Here is a 20,293-nt window from a genome sequence, read left to right as displayed (position 1 = left end):
GGTTGTCATGGTATCATGGTGTCACATTGGACGTTGTGTTGTCATATCACAGTTATACCCAGTAGATTGTCATGGTAGGGTATCATGTCACATTGGATGTTGTGTTGTCATATCACAGTTATACCCAGTAGGTTGTCATGGTATCATGTATCACATTGGACGTTGTGTTGTCATATCACAGTTATACCCAGTAGATTGTCATGGTTATCATGGTGTCACATTGGATGTTGTGTTGTCATATCACAGTTATACCCAGTAGGTTGTCATGGTAGGGTATCATGGTGTCACATTGGATGTTGTGTTGTCATATCACAGTTATACCAGTAGGTTGTCATGGTATCATGATGTCACATTGGATGTTGTGTTGTCATATCACAGTTATACCCAGTAGGTTGTCATGGTAGGGTATCATGGTGTCACATTGGATGTTGTGTTGTCATATCACAGTTATACCCAGTAGGTTGTCATGGTAGGGTATCATGGTGTCACATTGGATGTTGTGTTGTCATATCACAGTTATACCCAGTAGGTTGTCATGGTATCATGGTGTCACATTGGATGTTGTGTTGTCATATCACAGTTATACCCAGTAGGTTGTCATGGTAGGGTATCATGGTGTTCACATTGGATGTTGTGTTGTCATATCACAGTTATACCCAGTAGGTTGTCATGGTCATGGTATCATGGTGTCACATTGGATGTTGTGTTGTCATATCACAGTTATACCCAGTAGGTTGTCATGGTAGGGTATCATGGTGTCACATTGGATGTTGTGTTGTCATATCACAGTTATACCCAGTAGGTTGTCATGGTATCATGGTGTCACATTGGATGTTGTGTTGTCATATCACAGTTATACCCAGTAGGTTGTCATGGTAGGGTATCATGGTGTCACATTGGATGTTGTGTTGTCATATCACAGTTATACCCAGTAGGTTGTCATGGTAGGGTATCATGGTGTCACATTGGATGTTGTGTTGTCATATCACAGTTATACCCAGTAGGTTGTCATGGTAGGGTATCATGGTGTCACATTGGATGTTGTGTTGTCATATCACAGTTATACCCAGTAGGTTGTCATGGTAGGGTCATGGTGTCACATTGGATGTTGTGTTGTCATATCACAGTTATACCCAGTAGGTTGTCATGGTAGGGTATCATGGTGTCACATTGGATGTTGTGTTGTCATATCACAGTTATACCCAGTAGGTTGTCATGGTATCATGGTGTCACATTGGATGTTGTGTTGTCATATCACAGTTATACCCAGTAGGTTGTCATGGTAGGGTATCATGGTGTCACATTGGATGTTGTGTTGTCATATCACAGTTATACCCAGTAGGTTGTCATGGTATCATGGTGTTGTCACATTGGATGTTGTGTTGTCATATCACAGTTATACCCAGTAGGTTGTCATGGTAGGGTATCATGGTGTCACATTGGATGTTGTGTTGTCATATCACAGTTATACCAGAGGTTGTCATGGTATCATGTTCACATTGTCATATCACAGTTATACCCAGTAGGTTGTCATGGTAGGGTATCATGGTGTCACATTGGATGTTGTGTTGTCATATCACACAGTTATACCCAGTAGGTTGTCATGGTAGGGTATCATGGTGTCACATTGGATGTTGTGTTGTCATATCACAGTTATACCCAGTAGGTTGTCATGGTAGGGTATCATGGTGTCACATTGGATGTTGTGTTGTCATATCACAGTTATACCCAGTAGGTTGTCATGGTAGGGTATCATGGTGTCACATTGGATGTTGTGTTGTCATATCACAGTTATACCCAGTAGGTTGTCATGGTAGGGTATCATGGTGTCACATTGGATGTTGTGTTGTCATATCACAGTTATACCCAGTAGGTTGTCATGGTAGGGTATCATGGTGTCACATTGGATGTTGTGTTTGTCATATCACAGTTATACCCAGTAGGTTGTCATGGTAGGGTATCATGGTGTCACATTGGATGTTGTGTTGTCATATCACAGTTATACCCAGTAAGGTTGTCATGGTAGGGTATCATGGTGTCACATTGGATGTTGTGTTGTCATATCACAGTTATACCCAGAAGGTTGTCATGGTAGGGTATCATGGTGTCACATTGGATGTTGTGTTGTCATATCACAGTTATACCCAGTAGGTTGTCATGGTAGGGTATCATGGTGTCACATTGGATGTTGTGTTGTCATATCACAGTTATACCCAGTAGGTTGTCATGGTAGGGTATCATGGTGTCACATTGGATGTTGTGTTGTCATATCACAGTTATACCCAGTAGGTTGTCATGGTAGGGTATCATGGTGTCACATTGGATGTTGTGTTGTCATATCACAGTTATACCCAGTAGGTTGTCATGGTAGGGTATCATGGTGTCACATTGGATGTTGTGTTGTCATATCACAGTTATACCCAGTAGGTTGTCATGGTAGGGTATCATGGTGTCACATTGGATGTTGTGTTGTCATATCACAGTTATACCCAGTAGGTTGTCATGGTAGGGTATCATGGTGTCACATTGGATGTTGTGTTGTCATATCACAGTTATACCCAGTAGGTTGTCATGGTAGGGTATCATGGTGTCACATTGGATGTTGTGTTGTCATATCACAGTTATACCCAGTAGGTTGTCATGGTAGGGTATCATGGTGTCACATTGGATGTTGTGTTGTCATATCACAGTTATACCCAGTAGGTTGTCATGGTATCATGGTGTCACATTGGATGTTGTGTTGTCATATCACAGTTATACCCAGTAGGTTGTCATGGTAGGGTATCATGGTGTCACATTGGATGTTGTGTTGTCATATCACAGTTATACCCAGTAGGTTGTCATGGTAGGGTATCATGGTGTCACATTGGATGTTGTGTTGTCATATCACAGTTATACCCAGTAGATTGTCATGGTAGGGTATCATGGTGTCACATTGGATGTTGTGTTGTCATATCACAGTTATACCCAGTAGGTTGTCATGGTAGGGTATCATGGTGTCACATTGGATGTTGTGTTGTCATATCACAGTTATACCCAGTAGGTTGTCATGGTAGGGTATCATGGTGTCACATTGGATGTTGTGTTGTCATATCACAGTTATACCCAGAAGGTTGTCATGGTAGGGTATCATGGTGTCACATTGGATGTTGTGTTGTCATATCACAGTTATACCCAGTAGATTGTCATGGTAGGGTATCATGGTGTCACATTGGATGTTGTGTTGTCATATCACAGTTATACCCAGAAGGTTGTCATGGTAGGGTATCATGGTGTCACATTGGATGTTGTGTTGTCATATCACAGTTATACCCAGTAGGTTGTCATGGTAGGGTATCATGGTGTCACATTGGATGTTGTGTTGTCATATCACAGTTATACCCAGTAGGTTGTCATGGTAGGGTATCATGGTGTCACATTGGATGTTGTGTTGTCATATCACAGTTATACCCAGTAGGTTGTCATGGTAGGGTATCATGGTGTCACATTGGATGTTGTGTTGTCATATCACAGTTATACCCAGTAGGTTGTCATGGTAGGGTATCATGGTGTCACATTGGATGTTGTGTTGTCATATCACAGTTATACCCAGTAGGTTGTCATGGTAGGGTATCATGGTGTCACATTGGATGTTGTGTTGTCATATCACAGTTATACCCAGTAGGTTGTCATGGTAGGGTATCATGGTGTCACATTGGATGTTGTGTTGTCATATCACAGTTATACCCAGTAGGTTGTCATGGTAGGGTATCATGGTGTCACATTGGATGTTGTGTTGTCATATCACAGTTATACCCAGAAGGTTGTCATGGTAGGGTATCATGGTGTCACATTGGATGTTGTGTTGTCATATCACAGTTATACCCAGTAGGTTGTCATGGTAGGGTATCATGGTGTCACATTGGATGTTGTGTTGTCATATCACAGTTATACCCAGTAGGTTGTCATGGTAGGGTATCATGGTGTCACATTGGATGTTGTGTTGTCATATCACAGTTATACCCAGTAGGTTGTCATGGTAGGGTATCATGGTGTCACATTGGATGTTGTGTTGTCATATCACAGTTATACCCAGTAGGTTGTCATGGTAGGGTATCATGGTGTCACATTGGATGTTGTGTTGTCATATCACAGTTATACCCAGTAGGTTGGTCATGGTATCATGGTGTCACATTGGATGTTGTGTTGTCATATCACAGTTATACCCAGTAGGTTGTCATGGTAGGGTATCATGGTGTCACATTGGATGTTGTGTTGTCATATCACAGTTATACCCAGTAGGTTGTCATGGTAGGGTATCATGGTGTCACATTGGATGTTGTGTTGTCATATCACAGTTATACCCAGTAGATTGTCATGGTAGGGTATCATGGTGTCACATTGGATGTTGTGTTGTCATATCACAGTTATACCCAGTAGGTTGTCATGGTAGGGTATCATGGTGTCACATTGGATGTTGTGTTGTCATATCACAGTTATACCCAGTAGGTTGTCATGGTAGGGTATCATGGTGTCACATTGGATGTTGTGTTGTCATATCACAGTTATACCCAGTAGGTTGTCATGGTAATCATGTTCATTGGAGTTTTCATGTTATCCCATTTGGATGTTGTGTTGTTGTATATCACAGTTATACCCAGTAGGTTGTCATGGTAGGGTATCATGGTGTCACATTGGATGTTGTGTTGTCATATCACAGTTATACCCAGTAGGTTGTCATGGTAGGGTATCATGGTGTCACATTGGATGTTGTGTTGTCATATCACAGTTATACCCAGTAGGTTGTCATGGTAGGGTATCATGGTGTCACATTGGATGTTGTGTTGTCATATCACAGTTATACCCAGTAGGTTGTCATGGTAGGGTATCATGGTGTCACATTGGATGTTGTGTTGTCATATCACAGTTATACCCAGTAAGGTTGTCATGGTAGGGTATCATGGTGTCACATTGGATGTTGTGTTGTCATATCACAGTTATACCCAGTAGGTTGTCATGGTAGGGTATCATGGTGTCACATTGGATGTTGTGTTGTCATATCACAGTTATACCCAGTAGGTTGTCATGGTAGGGTATCATGGTGTCACATTGGATGTTGTGTTGTCATATCACAGTTATACCCAGTAGGTTGTCATGGTAGGGTATCATGGTGTCACATTGGATGTTGTGTTGTCATATCACAGTTATACCCAGAAGGTTGTCATGGTAGGGTATCATGGTGTCACATTGGATGTTGTGTTGTCATATCACAGTTATACCCAGTAGGTTGTCATGGTAGGGTATCATGGTGTCACATTGGATGTTGTGTTGTCATATCACAGTTATACTCAGTAGGTTGTCATGGTAGGGTATCATGGTGTCACATTGGATGTTGTGTTGTCATATCACAGTTATACCCAGTAGATTGTCATGGTAAAGTATCATTGTGTCACATTGGATGTTGTGTTGTCATATCACAGTTATACCCAGAAGGTTGTCATGGTAGGGTATCATTGTGTCACATTGGATGTTGTGTTGTCATATCACAGTTATACCCAGTAGGTTGTCATGGTAGGGTATCATGGTGTCACATTGGATGTTGTGTTGTCATATCACAGTTATACCCAGTAGGTTGTCATGGTAGGGTATCATGGTGTCACATTGGATGTTGTGTTGTCATATCTCAGTTATACCCAGTAGGTTGTCATGGTAGGGTATCATGGTGTCACATTGGATGTTGTGTTGTCATATCACAGTTATACCGAGTAGGTTGTCATGGTAGGGTATCATGGTGTCACATTGGATGTTGTGTTGTCATATCACAGTTATACCCAGTAGGTTGTCATGGTAGGGTATCATGGTGTCACATTGGATGTTGTGTTGTCATATCACAGTTATACCCAGTAGGTTGTCATGGTAGGGTATCATGGTGTCACATTGGATGTTGTGTTGTCATATCACAGTTATACCCAGTAGGTTGTCATGGTATATCATGGTGTCACATTGGATGTTGTGTTGTCATATCACAGTTATACCCAGTAGGTTGTCATGGTAGGGTATCATGGTGTCACATTGGATGTTGTGTTGTCATATCACAGTTATACCCAGTAGGTTGTCATGGTATCATGATGTTCATTGGATGTTGTGTTGTCATATCACAGTTATACCCAGTAGATTGTCATGGTATCATGATGTTTCATTGGACGTTGTGTTGTCATATCACAGTTATACCCAGTAGGTTGTCATGGTATCATGATGTTTCATTGGATGTTGTGTTGTCATATCACAGTTATACCCAGTAGGTTGTCATGGTATCATGATGTTTCACATTGGATGTTGTGTTGTCATATCACAGTTATACCCAGTAGGTTGTCATGGTATCATGATGTTTCATTGGATGTTGTGTTGTCATATCACAGTTATACCCAGTAGGTTGTCATGGTATCATGATGTTTCATTGGACGTTGTGTTGTCATATCACAGTTATACCCAGTAGGTTGTCATGGTATCATGATGTGTCACATTGGATGTTGTGTTGTCATATCACAGTTATACCCAGTAGGTTGTCATGGTATCATGATGTTTCATTGGATGTTGTGTTGTCATATCACAGTTATACCCAGTAGGTTGTCATGGTATCATGATGTCACATTGGATGTTGTGTTGTCATATCACAGTTATACCCAGTAGGTTGTCATGGTATCATGATGTTTCACATTGGATGTTGTGTTGTCATATCACAGTTATACCCAGTAGGTTGTCATGGTATCATGATGTCACATTGGATGTTGTGTTGTCATTGATCACAGTTAACTACCCAGTAGGTTGTCATAGGTATCATGATGTCATCATTGGATGTTGTGTTGTCATATCACAGTTATATACCCCAGTAGGTTGTCATGGTTAGGGTTATCATGATGTTACATTGGATGTTGTGTTGTCATAACACAGTTATACCACAGTAGGCATTGTCATGGTATCATGATGTTTCATTGGACGTTGTGTTTATTGTCATATGTTGTACAGTTTATACCCAGTAGGTTGGTCATGGTATCATGATGTTTACATTGGACGTTGTGTTGTCATATCACAGTTTATTACCAGTTAGGTTGTCATGGTATCATTGATGTCGCATTGGACAGTTGTGTGTTATATACTGACATGATTGGAAGATAACAAATAGTTAGGTACAGGTTATCATGGATTACCCCATAGTGATCATATGTTAGCCCTGGTGTATCAGAAGCGATTCACAGTTTATATTTTGGACCCAGGATGTTTAATTCTGAACATGTCTACAGCTTGTTTACCTTCAAGGACAAATAAAAATTTCTGTTAAGGCTGTGGAAGTGGCTGGAAAGACCGATACTACATACAGAAATAAAGTTCAATGTAGGGAGTGACGACGTTGCCTTTCCGACAAAATGTTGTAAGTAGGTTTATCACATACTGATAATGTATGGAGTGACGACATAGCCTTCCAACATAATGTTGTAAGTAGGTTTAACACATACTGACAATGTATGGAGTGACGACATAGGCCTTTCCGACATAATGTTGTAAGTAGGTTTATCACATACTGACAATGTATGGAGTGACGACATAGCCTTCCGACATAATGTTGTAAGTAGGTTTATCACATACTGACAATGTATTGGAGTGACGACATAGCCTTCCACTATGTTTAAGTAGGTTATCACAACTGACAATGTATGGAGTGACACATAGCCTTCTGACATGTAGGTTTATCACATACTGACAATGATATGGAGTGACAACATAGCCTTCCGACATAATGTTGTAAGTAGGTTTATCACATACTGACAATGTATGGAGTGACGACATAGCCTTCCGACATAATGTTGTAAGTAGGTTTATCACATACTGACAATGTATGGAGTGACGACATAGCCTTCCGACATAATGTTGTAAGTAGGTTTATCACATACTGACAATGTATGGAGTGACGACATAGCCTTCCGACATAATGTTGTAAGTAGGTTTATCACATACTGACAATGTATGGAGTGACAACATAGCCTTCTGACATAATGTTGTAAGTAGGTTTATCACATACTGACAATGTATGGAGTGACAACATAGCCTTCCGACATAATGTTGTAAGTAGGTTTATCACATACTGACAATGTATGGAGTGACAACATAGCCTTCCGACATAATGTTGTAAGTAGGTTTATCACATACTGACAATGTATGGAGTGACAACATAGCCTTCCGACATAATGTTGTAAGTAGGTTTATCACATACTGACAATGTATGGAGTGACGACATAGCCTTCGACATAATGTTGTAAGTAGGTTTATCACATACTGACAATGTATGGAGTGACGACATAGCCTTCCGACATAATGTTGTAAGTAGGTTTATCACATACTGACAATGTATGGAGTGACGACATAGCCTTCCGACATAATGTTGTAAGTAGGTTTATCACATACTGACAATGTATGGAGTGACAACATAGCCTTCCGACATAATGTTGTAAGTAGGTTTATCACATACTGACAATGTATGGAGTGACAACGTAGCCTTCCGACATAACGTTGTGAGTAGGTTTATCACATACTGACAATGTATGGAGTAACAACGTAGCCTTCCGACATAACGTTGTGAGTAGGTTTATCACATACTGACAATGTATGGAGTGACAACATAGCCTTCCGACATAATGTTGTAAGTAGGTTTATCACATACTGACAATGTATGGAGTGACAACATAGCCTTCCGACATAATGTTGTAAGTAGGTTTATCACATACTGACAATGTATGGAGTGACAACATAGCCTTCCGACATAATGTTGTAAGTAGGTTTATCACATACTGACAATGTATGGAGTGACAACATAGCCTTCTGACATAATGTTGTAAGTAGGTTTATCACATACTGACAATGTATGGAGTGACGACATAGCCTTCCGACATAATGTTGTAAGTAGTTTTATCACATTCTGACAATGTATGGAGTGACGACATAGCCTTCCGACATAATGTTGTAAGTAGGTTTATCACATAATGACAATGTATGGAGTGACAACATAGCCTTCCGACATAATTTTGTAAGTAGGTTTAACACATACTGATAATGTATGGAGTGACAACATAGCCTTCCGACATAATGTTGTAAGTAGGTTTATCACATACTGACAATGTATGGAGTGACAACGTAGCCTTCCCACATAACGTTGTGAGTAGGTTTATCACATACTGACAATGTATGGAGTAACAACGTAGCCTTCCGACATAACGTTGTGAGTAGGTTTATCACATACTGACAATGTATGGAGTGACAACATAGCCTTCTGACATAATGTTGTAAGTAGGTTTATCACATACTGACAATGTATGGAGTGACAACACAGCCTTCCAACATAATGTTGTAAGTAGGTTTATCACATACTGACAATGTATGAAGTGACGACATAGCCTTCCACATAATGTTGTAAGTAGGTTTATCACATACTGACAATGTATGGAGTGACAACACAGCCTTCTGACATAATGTTGTAAGTAGGTTTATCACATACTGACAATGTATGGAGTGACGTCATAACCTTCCGACATAATGTTGTAAGTAGGTTTATCACATACTGACAATGTATGGAGTGACAACATAGCCTTCTGACATAATGTTGTAAGTAGGTTTATCACATACTGACAATGTATGGAGTGACAACACAGCCTTCCGACATAATGTTGTAAGTAGGTTTATCACATACTGACAATGTATGGAGTGACAACATAGCCTTCTGACATAATGTTGTAAGTAGGTTTATCACATACTGACAATGTATGGAGTGACAACATAGCCTTCTGACATAATGTTGTAAGTAGGTTTATCACATACTGACAATGTATGGAGTGACAACACAGCCTTCCAACATAATGTTGTAAGTAGGTTTATCACATACTGACAATGTATGAAGTGACGACATAACCTTTCGACATAATGTTGTAAGTAGGTTTATCACATACTGACAATGTATGGAGTGACGTCATAACCTTCCGACATAATGTTGTAAGTAGGTTTATCACATACTGACAATGTATGGAGTGACGTCATAACCTTCCGACATAATGTTGTAAGTAAGTTTATCACATACTGACAATGTATGGAGTGACAACATAGCCTTCTGACATAATGTTGTAAGTAGGTTTATCACATACTGACAATGTATGGAGTGACAACATAGCCTTCTGACATAATGTTGTAAGTAGGTTTATCACATACTGACATTGCTATTTCTGTATGTTTTGGTATTAACTTGTGTACTTACAGGCCAATCATTACGTGCGAGGGCTGTGCTGGGTATTAAGGTACTACTACCAGGTTTGTAGAATTCTTTTGTAGAGGTTTTCAGTAATGACTGGGTTAACTATTACAGTACAGATTAAATCCCAAACTTCAGGTACACTATTTATACATTTGTATACATCTTTGAAGCATGAAGAAAAACATTTAATATTTTTAGTGTTGTTTAAGGGCTGGTGTGTTTTGATATGATTGTTGTATTTTTCAGGGATGTCCTTCCTGGAAGTGGTATTTCCCATATCACTATGCACCGTTTGCATCAGACTTTGTTAACATCGGAGAACTATCAAATTCATTTGAAGCTAACACTGAACCGGTAGGTTTACATTGTAAAACAGGTATGATTTGTCTGTATTATACAGGAAATCTAAGAAAAAGACATTTTAAAAGACAATTGAAATGCATTTTTTACTCACCTGGCCCAACTGTCTGTTCTTCCGTCCGTCAACAGTTCCTTTAAAATCGCTACTAGTCATAGAGTTCTGCATGGAATATAACCAAATTTGGTCAGAAACATCCTTTGGAGAAGAGGAACAGAGTTTGTATAAATTGTGGCTCTGACCCCCCTGGGGCAGGAGGAGCAGGGCCTTATATGGGAAATAGGGGTAAAGCGTTTAAATCACTTCTTGTCATAGAGTTCTGCATGGAATGTAACCAAATTTGGTCAGAAACATCCTTGGGGGAAGTGCAATATAGTTTGCATAAATTTGGCTCTCACTCCCTGGAGCAGAGAGAGTTGGGTTCAATAGGGATATTAGAGGTAAATCTTTAAAATTCTTCAGGAAAAAATAATGAATCTGTTTTCAGAACATTACTTGGCATTACAAACCAGGTGAGTGATACATGCCCTCTGGGCCTCTTGTTATTATTGTGATATAGCGCTACTTTAGATAAGTAACTATAGGATGCATTCTATCTTGCAGTTTAAGCCTCTAGAACAGTTGATGGGCGTGTTTCCCGCTGGTAGTAAGGAACATCTGCCGGTTACCTGGCAACGACTAATGACCGATCCTGTAAGTATGACTTTTTATTCCTAATTAATTTAAATGTTTGTCCACTTTACAAGATTGTTTGGACTACTAAATGTATACATATGTTTGTTTACTATAACCAACAATAATCAGATTATTTTGAATCTTTGTCTTATTTTCTCAGGAATCTCCAATTATTGACTTCTATCCTGTTGACTTCAAGATAGATCTGAATGGAAAGAAATATGCCTGGCAAGGTAATAAAAAATTCACTTTATAAAGTTGCATCCGGCTCTTCCAATATTTTAAACAGTAAACCAGTTTTATTGAGTTGTACCTGTATATATATATGCTGTTAGTGTAAACTGGCCTATATTGCTGTGAAGGAATACTGAATGGTATCTATGGTAACACTGTGTTATATTTATAGGCGTGGCCCTTCTACCATTCGTGGACGAGAAAAGACTTCTATCTGCCCTAGCTACAGTCTACCCAGATCTCACAAGTGGAGAACGTGAGTCCTTCATTGGTGTAACAGACGCTCTTATAGTCAATCACAGTGGTTCTAATACAATCAATGTGGATATTTTCATCAATGCTTCATTTTGTGGTTACCACGGGTGAACATTTTGCTATGTTATTAATTTGATGATAAATACCCCTCTGTTAGCATTTTGCAACATAACTTTCATACATAATCAAAATAATATGCACAGAAGAAAGTTTTACATTAAAATATTTCCATGGTTACGGTGTTCATATACTGTAAACCTATTGATTTCACAGAGACTACACAGAGTTCACAGAGACTAAATTTCATGTTTTTATGTCTAACCATTCTCGGTGATTTTACAATTATATAGACTTAGTATCTTTGCTGTAAAAATTTTTGTGGCGAATTATTTTCATGAATTCTTATCTAAAAAAAACTCACTCAAAATCTAATCACACATTGATTCTGTCAAACAAGGTATCATTTGGTGATATATTGTTTACAGGGAAAAGAAACACAAAAGGCAGTGATCGGATGTTTGTTGGTATTCGGCATCCTGTCTATACATTTTTCGAGGGACTGTATGAGGGCACGATGACTGTTGATGTAAGTATCAACCTCATATAACCTAGATTACATGGCATCTTTTTCAGGTTCATTGATGATATCATGATAGATTATTTACATTTTATACAATTCCTTATGTTAATATTGATATTTGAAGATAGTACTAGTATGTTATCATGTAATTGACTAATTATAAATTGATTTTGCATCAAGGCAAGGGAGGTATGTCTTTACAGACATTTTTAGTTTAAAATAATTTAATAGACTGTGTCTTTAATTTGTGTTGATTTCTTATTAAATCTCAATTTGAAATGGCTAATTTAATAGAATGTGTTGTGTAGAAGGGGAACCAATCTTGTATTAACAGTGACCCTGGCCCCCCAGGGGCCCGAGGGGTGGAGCCCAATAGGGGAAATATAGCAAATTTTTCAAAAATCCTTCTTCTTCTGTAGGAATGAAGGGATTTTGTTCTAATGTGGTCTGAAGCTTCCTTGGGTGAAGGGGAACCAATTTTGTATAAACGGTGGGTCTGGTCCCCCAGGGGTCTGAGGGGCTGGGCCCAATAGGGGAAATATAGCAAATTCTTAAAATCCTTCTTCTTCTGTAGGAATGAAGGAATTTATTTCTAATTTAGTCTGAAGCTTCCATGGGTGAAGGAGAACCAATTTTGCATAAATGGTGGGGCTGATCCCCCAGGAAGCAGAGGGACGGGGCCCTATAGGGGAAATAAAGCAAATTCTTTAAAATCCTTCTGTAGAAATAAATGGACAAAGTTCAAATCTAAAGCCTTCAAGTTGATAGCTTGTGTTCTTAGCCTGAAACAGGTGAGCGATACAGACTCAATGGGTCTCTTGTTTATGAAGTTTAGATTTTAAATGGCAAAAATATGTTGTGTTGATTTTTAGGTCATCTGACCGAAGGTCAGGATGACCTATTGTCATCGTGTTTCGTCCGTCGTCGTGCGCCGTGCGCCGTGCGCCGTGCGCCGTCCGCCGTGCGTCGTGCGTAAGACTATTTATACAAAAGCCTACTCCTCCTTCATCCTTGGATGGATTTCATCCATATTTGGTTTGAAACATCATTGGGGAAGGACAATCATATTTTATATAAATGAGCCTGGTCCGACCCCTAGGGGCTGAGGGGTGGGGCCCCAAAAGGGCAAATTTTCTTAATTTAAGCTTTAAAATCCTACTCCTCCTTCATCCTTGGGTTGATTTCATCCATATTTGGTGTGAAGCTTCATTAGGGAAGGACAATTATATTTTATATAAATGAGCTTGGTCCGACCCCTAGGGTCAGAGGGGCGGGGCCCCAAAAGGGCAAATTTTCTTAATTTTAGCTCTAAAATCCTACTCCTTCTTCATCTTTGGATGGATTTCATCTATATTTAGTGTGAAACATTATTTGGGAAGGGTTATCATATTTTATATAAATGAGCCTGGTCCGACCCTTAGGGGCTGAGGGGCGGGGCCCCAAAAGGGCAAATTTTCTTAATTTTAGCTTTAAAATCCTACTCCTTCATCATCCTTGGATGGATTTCATCTATATTAAGTGTGAAACATCATTTGGGAAGGGTAATCATATTTTATATAAATGAGCCTGGTCCGACACCTAGGGGCTGAGGGGTGGGGCCCCAAAAAGGCAAATTTTCTGAATTTTAGCTTTGAAATCCTACTCCTCCTTCATGCTTGGATTGATTTCATCCATATTTGGTGTGAAACATCATTGGGGACGGACAATCATATTTTATATAAATGAGCGTGGTCCAACCCCTAGGGGCTGAGGGGTGGGGCCCCCCAAAGGGCATATTTTCTTAAGTTAGCTTTAAAATCCTACTCCTCCTTCATCCTTGGATGGATTTCATCTATATTTAGTGTAAAACATTATTGCGGAAGGATAATCATATTTGATGTAAATGAGCATGGTCCAACCCCTAGGGGCTGAGGGGTGGGGCCCCAAATGGGCAAATTTTCTTAATTTTAGCTTTAAAATCCTACTCCTCCTCCATCCTTTGATGAATTTTATCCATATTTGGTGTGAAACATCATTGGGGAAACACAATTATATTTTATATAAATGAGTCTGGTCTGAACCCTGGGAACTGAGGGGTGGGGCCCCAAAAGGGCAAATTTTCTTAATTTTAGCTGGCCCACTTCCTGTTTTAAGGTTTCAGTCTCCGATCTCAATGAAAATTGGTCTATAGGGGTTTTAATTGATGCCGAACAACATGCAAACATTTTCGTAAAGATTTTGGTATTCCAAGATGGCCGCTGGCCCACTTCCTGTTTTAAGGTTTCAGTCTCCGAACTCAATGAAAATTGGTCTATAGGGGTTTTAATTGATGCTGAACAACATGCAAACATTTTCGTAAAGATTTTGATATTCCAAGATGGTCGCTGGCCCACTTCCTGTTTTAAGGTTTTAGTCTCCGATCTCAATGAAAATTGGTCTATAGGGGTTTTAATTGATGCCGAACAACATGCAAACATTTTCGTAAAGATTTTGGTATTCCAAGATGGCCACTGGCCCACTTCCTGTTTTAAGGTTTCAGTCTCCGATCTCAATGAAAATTGGTCTATAGGGGTTTTAATTGATGCCGAATACCATGCAAACATTTTCGTAAAGATTTTGGTATTCCAAGATGGCCACTGGCCCACTTCCTATTTTAAGGTTTCAGTCTCCGATCTCAATGAAAATTGGTCTATAGGGGTTTTAATTGATGCCCGAACAACATGCAAACATTTTCGTAAAGATTTTGTTATTCCAAGATGGCCGCTGGCCCACTTCCTGTTTTAAGGTTTCAGTCTCCGACCTCAATGAAAATTGGTCTATAGGGGTTTTAATTGATTCAGAAGGGGGAACTTTAGGTAAGGACAATCATATTTTATAAAGGACCAAGGTAAGACCCATGGGGATAGCATGGCCGAGGTCCAAAATGGGAGCTTTGCTGAAATTTGGCTTTTAAATCTGACTCCTCCTTATATTAATCCTTGAATGGGTTTCGACCATATTTGGATGAAGGGCTACCAAGTTTGTTCAACAAATGACATTTACCTTTTTCAGAAACTTACATATTCAACTAAGGAGTTCCTTGTATTGTTTATATTAATCGTTAACCAATACTTTATACTGTGACTTTGTTGTTTTGTGCCATGAGTCAGATGACCGTTAAGGCCCATGGGCCTCTTGTTTAAAGTTTAAATTTTAAACTGCCAATTTAATAGAATGTGTCTTTAAATTGTGTTGATTTTTTATGATGTTAACATTTTAAATGACCAATTTAATAGAATGTGTTGTGTTGATTTTTTATGAAGTTTAGATTTTAAATGGCCAATTTGATAGACTGTGTCTTTGTGTTAATTTCTTATGAAGTTTAAATGTTTGATGACCAGGACTTGTTTTATGAAGTCCCCTATAAATGTTTCTACTGTAGCCTGTTGACATGGATCCCAAACTGACCCAGGGTCTGGCAGGCAAGGTGTGGTGTGATGAGACAGCTGTGATGACCGGAGGGTACGGATCAAGGGACAACCAAATATATCTCTTTTAATACTCATCAAATACCATATCAAACGATTTATCAAACAAAAATAAATTTATAGATAACTGAATAAATAAAACTTCAGTGTTTTACTCTGTTTGGGGGGTTGTGAGAACACACATAGCCAGAGATAGCCAGGTTCTAAAAAGAGAATAAATACATACTCATAGTTTGTTTTAGTGTTTTACTATGTTTGGGGTGTGTGAGAACACACATAGCCAGAGATAGCCAGGTTCTAAAAAGAGAATAAATACATACTCATAGTTTGTTTCAGACAGAGAAGATGGGTGTAGGTGATCACTGAGTTGACTCATGTGGAGGACTCTATAAAATGTCTGATATCAGAAATTCCTGTATTTTTTCTAGGACTGTTATGTGTCCGGTACCAACTCTACACGATACTCCAGATAACAGGGCCATTGGGTGAGTACAGGATATTTATACCAGGGGATTGTAATGGTTAATTCAGTGACTATCTCACTGACAGGCAGCCATCTTGAATTTTGAAAGTTGAAGTTTGTTACGGCAATTTTTCAAAAAGTTCTAAAGGGATCCATCTTAACTTCCATAGGTAGGTTCGCATATAGTCCTAGTTGTGCATCTGATTGGTCAACAAAATAGCCACCAGGCAGTCATCTTGGATTTTTAGCCCACCATTATCAGATGGTGGGCTATTCAAATCGCCTTTCGTCCGTGGTCCATCATCCGTAGTACTGAAGGGATATCAAATTTTATATGTAGGTTCCCCTAGGGCCCTAGTTGTGCATATTGCATTTTGGGACCGATCGGTGAAAAAGATGGCCGACAGGCTGCTAACTTGGATTTTGATAGTTGAAGTTTGTTACAGCTATTTCTCAGAAAGTACTGAAAGGATCTATCTCATATTTCTTATGCAGGTTCCCCTAGGGCCCTTGTTAAGCATATTGCATTTTGGGACCGACTGGTGACCAAGATGGCCGAAGTTTGTTACCGCTATTTCTCAGAAATTCCTGAAGCGATCTGTCTCAAATTAAATATGTAGTATGTAGTCATAGTTTGAAAAGCAGAGAAAAAACACCTCTTTCCATTGTCAGACGTAGATCATTCTTTGGTGGGCTCCAAGATCCCTCTTGGATCTCTTGTCATAGTTGAAAATTGTTACTGCAATTTCTCACAAAGTAATAAAGATTTAATTCGTACATGTAGGTTCCCCTAGTTCCCTTGTTGTGCATAATGCATTTAAGGACCAATTTGTCAACATGAGGGCCGACATACAAGACATGTTTGGTAGTTGAAACTTGTTACCTCTCTATCTCAGAAATTACCAAAGATGTCAAATTTCATAGGTCAGTTTCCCCAAGGACCCTAATTGTGCATATGGTATTTTAGACCGACCCATCAACAAGATGGCCAACAGGCAGTCATTTTGGATTTTGATATTTAAAGTTTAAAGCAGAGAAAATAATGCTCTTTCCATTGCCAGACATAGATCATTCTTTGGTAGGCGCCAAAATCTCTCTAGGATCTCTTGTTCTCTGTCATAAGTCACTTTTGAGTTGCCTGCAACGCAAGGACACATAAAAACTTTAGTATATATTGCCTGCAACGCAAGGACACATAAAAACTTTAGTATATATTGTCATTTCAACTAAATTTGGTATTTTGCTTTATATCAATGAGATCTCAAATCAGTTACGTTCGATACTGGCCAAAATCTGTCAATATAACAAGAGTTATGGGACTTTAAAATCTTCAAAACAGATAGATCTATGGTTTTTGCTCGATAACTTTAGTATTTATTGTCCAATTTCAACTAATTTTGGTATATTGCTTTATATCAATGAGATCTCGGATTGGTTTGATACTGGTTAAAATCTGTTAATATTTGCAAGAGTTACAGGACTTGATAACTTCACCTAATTATTACAATATTTTCAACTGTAAATTACAATTTTTTGTGATGTTTTAAACTGCTGTGCAAGTGACACATCCACTTCATGGAATTTTTGTCTAATTGTAAGGCACATCGAGCAGGGTCCTTTCTGACGTGTCAGTGTTCTAGCTGTGATCCTATTATGAGAGACTTAGTACAGTAAAACATGGTTATAATGAATGTCTTAGTACCAACAAACACTAAAACAGATCATTATACACATATCACAAACATTTTGTAAGAACCTTGACTAGAATGAAAACAATTTATTGTAACCAAGGATTCATTATAAGTGTGTATGTTATAAACAGTGAGTGTATATAAACAATTTACTGTGATACTTTATGTTTTAGAGTACATTATTTAGACCCAGTATATGAACAAGGTTATATCTACAAGGCTAAAGTTCTCCCTGGAGCAAAGTAAGTACCATGTAGAAAGCTACCAGCTTTATACTGAACAGTTATAACTTCCAAATTAATGTAGATTTTACTTGTTGATACAGAAAGGTGCACTTGTGATATAGAATTTATGTACGACCATTTCAGAATGCCTCCTCGTGTCCTGAAGCCTGAGGACTTTAATAAAAACAAACCGTGGAAACCATGGGTACCCCAGATAGGAATGTCACGTGGTGGATCCTCAAATCGTGGGTCCCGTGATATTGACACAGCTCTTAGAATGATCAGGTAATTGTTTATCTGTTTATATATTTATACTTAAGGAGGTATGATACATTATATATTTATACTTAAGGGAGTATGATACTTTATATACAATCAAACTTGCAATAGCGGACACCTCTATATAACGGACAGTGCTAGGAATCCCCAACAAAAATCACTATATAAATGTCATGTATATAGCGGATACCTCCTCAATGCGGACAGCGGACACTAAATTTAGTCTGTAAGTCGGTAAAATTTCGATATAACCGACACAAATAAATTTTCCGAACGTCGGTACTTTCACTCGAAAAAAACATAAGCTTTCAGTAGAAGTTAGACTACATAAATATACAGTATAGTGGACACAAAAGGACATCGTTTTTGACATCACTTTCTATGAAGAAAGCGGACACTTAAATTTAACCTGAAGACAGTAAGTATTCTATAATACAAACAGCGAACATCTTATTTTGAACCTGTGCATCGGTAAAACAACAAAGGAAGCCATATCGGCAATGTTCTTCTGCGTTAGTCAATTAGAGTTATTTCCCTTACGTCCCCTTTCGTAACACTCTGGGGTTTGCATTGTATCTGTGTTGGAACTCGGGTGTGAACCATTGTTTATATGGCAACTTTTTGATGTCGGCCAATTCACAACTACATGTGTTTACATTTGTTTTGTCTGAAATAATTATTAAGAGATTCAAGACAGCGTGGACACTTTACTCGGCTCTTTAATAATGTGTTTAAAACAATTACATGTACGGACCAATGAGTGGCAAAAAGATGGAATCTTCCAAGATATTGTCAACCTCAAATGGAAATTTTTGAATGAGCCCAAACATCGATTTTCTCATTTTCTCATTTTGTGCCACTTTTAATTTGGGATTTTACAAACACAGACGATATTATGGCTTGTTCAAAACCTTCACGAAAGGCTCTGTCCTTAGAGCAACGTGTAGATGTTATTAGGTAGGTTTTCAGAAATTGATCATAGGTTAAACTGTCTTAATTAAAGTGCGGAAATAATGTTAAATTAAACAAATCATCCTTTATACACAGGTTTGACTGTATATGTTTATACTTAAGGGAGTATGATACATTATATATATATATACTTAAGGAGGTATGATACATTATATATTTATACTTAAGGGAGTATGATACATTATATATATATACTTAAGGAGGTATGATACATTATATATTTATACTTAAGGGAGTATGATACATTATATATATATACTTAAGGAGGTATGATATATGATATATTTATACTTAAGGGGGTATGATACATTATATAAATATACTAAAGGAGGTATGATACATTATATATTTATACTTAAGGGAGTATGATACATTATATATATATACATACTTAATGAGGTATGATACATTATATATTCATGCTTAAGGAGTATGATACATTATATATATATACTTAAGGAGGTATGATACATTATATATTTATACTGAAGCGGGTATGATACATTATATATATACTTAAGGAGGTATGATACATTATATATATATACTTAAGGGGGTATGATACATTATATATTTATACTTAAGGGGGTATGATACATTATATATATATATATACTTTATGAGGTATGATACATTATATATTTATACTTAAGGGGGTACGATACATCACATATATATACTTAAGGAGGTATGATACATTATATATTTATACTTAAGAGGGTATGATACATCACATATATATACTTAAGGAGGTATGATACATTATATATTTATACTTAAGGGAGTATGATACATTATATATATATACTTAAGGAGGTATGATACATTATATATTTATACTTA

The 20,293-nt window shown here is 38.1% G+C and overlaps 1 protein-coding gene across 2 annotated transcripts in view; it reads left to right on the top strand.

The window, feature by feature from the left end:
* The first annotated feature begins 7,362 nt into the window (after positions 1–7,362).
* LOC138319344 (5'-3' exoribonuclease 2 homolog) overlaps positions 7,363–20,293 on the top strand; it is a 51,026-nt gene continuing 38,095 nt past the window's right edge. For both annotated transcript variants that reach the window (XM_069262432.1, XM_069262431.1), the window contains exons 1-11: positions 7,363–7,408; positions 10,279–10,329; positions 10,520–10,627; positions 11,235–11,324; positions 11,467–11,539; positions 11,713–11,796; positions 12,281–12,381; positions 15,776–15,855; positions 16,250–16,306; positions 18,149–18,217; positions 18,344–18,484. In XM_069262432.1, the coding sequence (XP_069118533.1) occupies positions 11,256–11,324; positions 11,467–11,539; positions 11,713–11,796; positions 12,281–12,381; positions 15,776–15,855; positions 16,250–16,306; positions 18,149–18,217; positions 18,344–18,484 (674 nt within the window). In that variant the 5' untranslated portion in view covers positions 7,363–7,408; positions 10,279–10,329; positions 10,520–10,627; positions 11,235–11,255. The remainder of the gene's footprint in view (positions 7,409–10,278; positions 10,330–10,519; positions 10,628–11,234; positions 11,325–11,466; positions 11,540–11,712; positions 11,797–12,280; positions 12,382–15,775; positions 15,856–16,249; positions 16,307–18,148; positions 18,218–18,343; positions 18,485–20,293) is intronic.

Source organism: Argopecten irradians, chromosome 3, assembly GCF_041381155.1.
Source record: "Argopecten irradians isolate NY chromosome 3, Ai_NY, whole genome shotgun sequence".
NCBI classification, from domain to species: Eukaryota; Metazoa; Mollusca; class Bivalvia; order Pectinida; family Pectinidae; genus Argopecten; species Argopecten irradians.
Note: the sequence above shows the minus strand (reverse complement) of the source record. Positions and strands in the feature narration are given on the sequence as shown.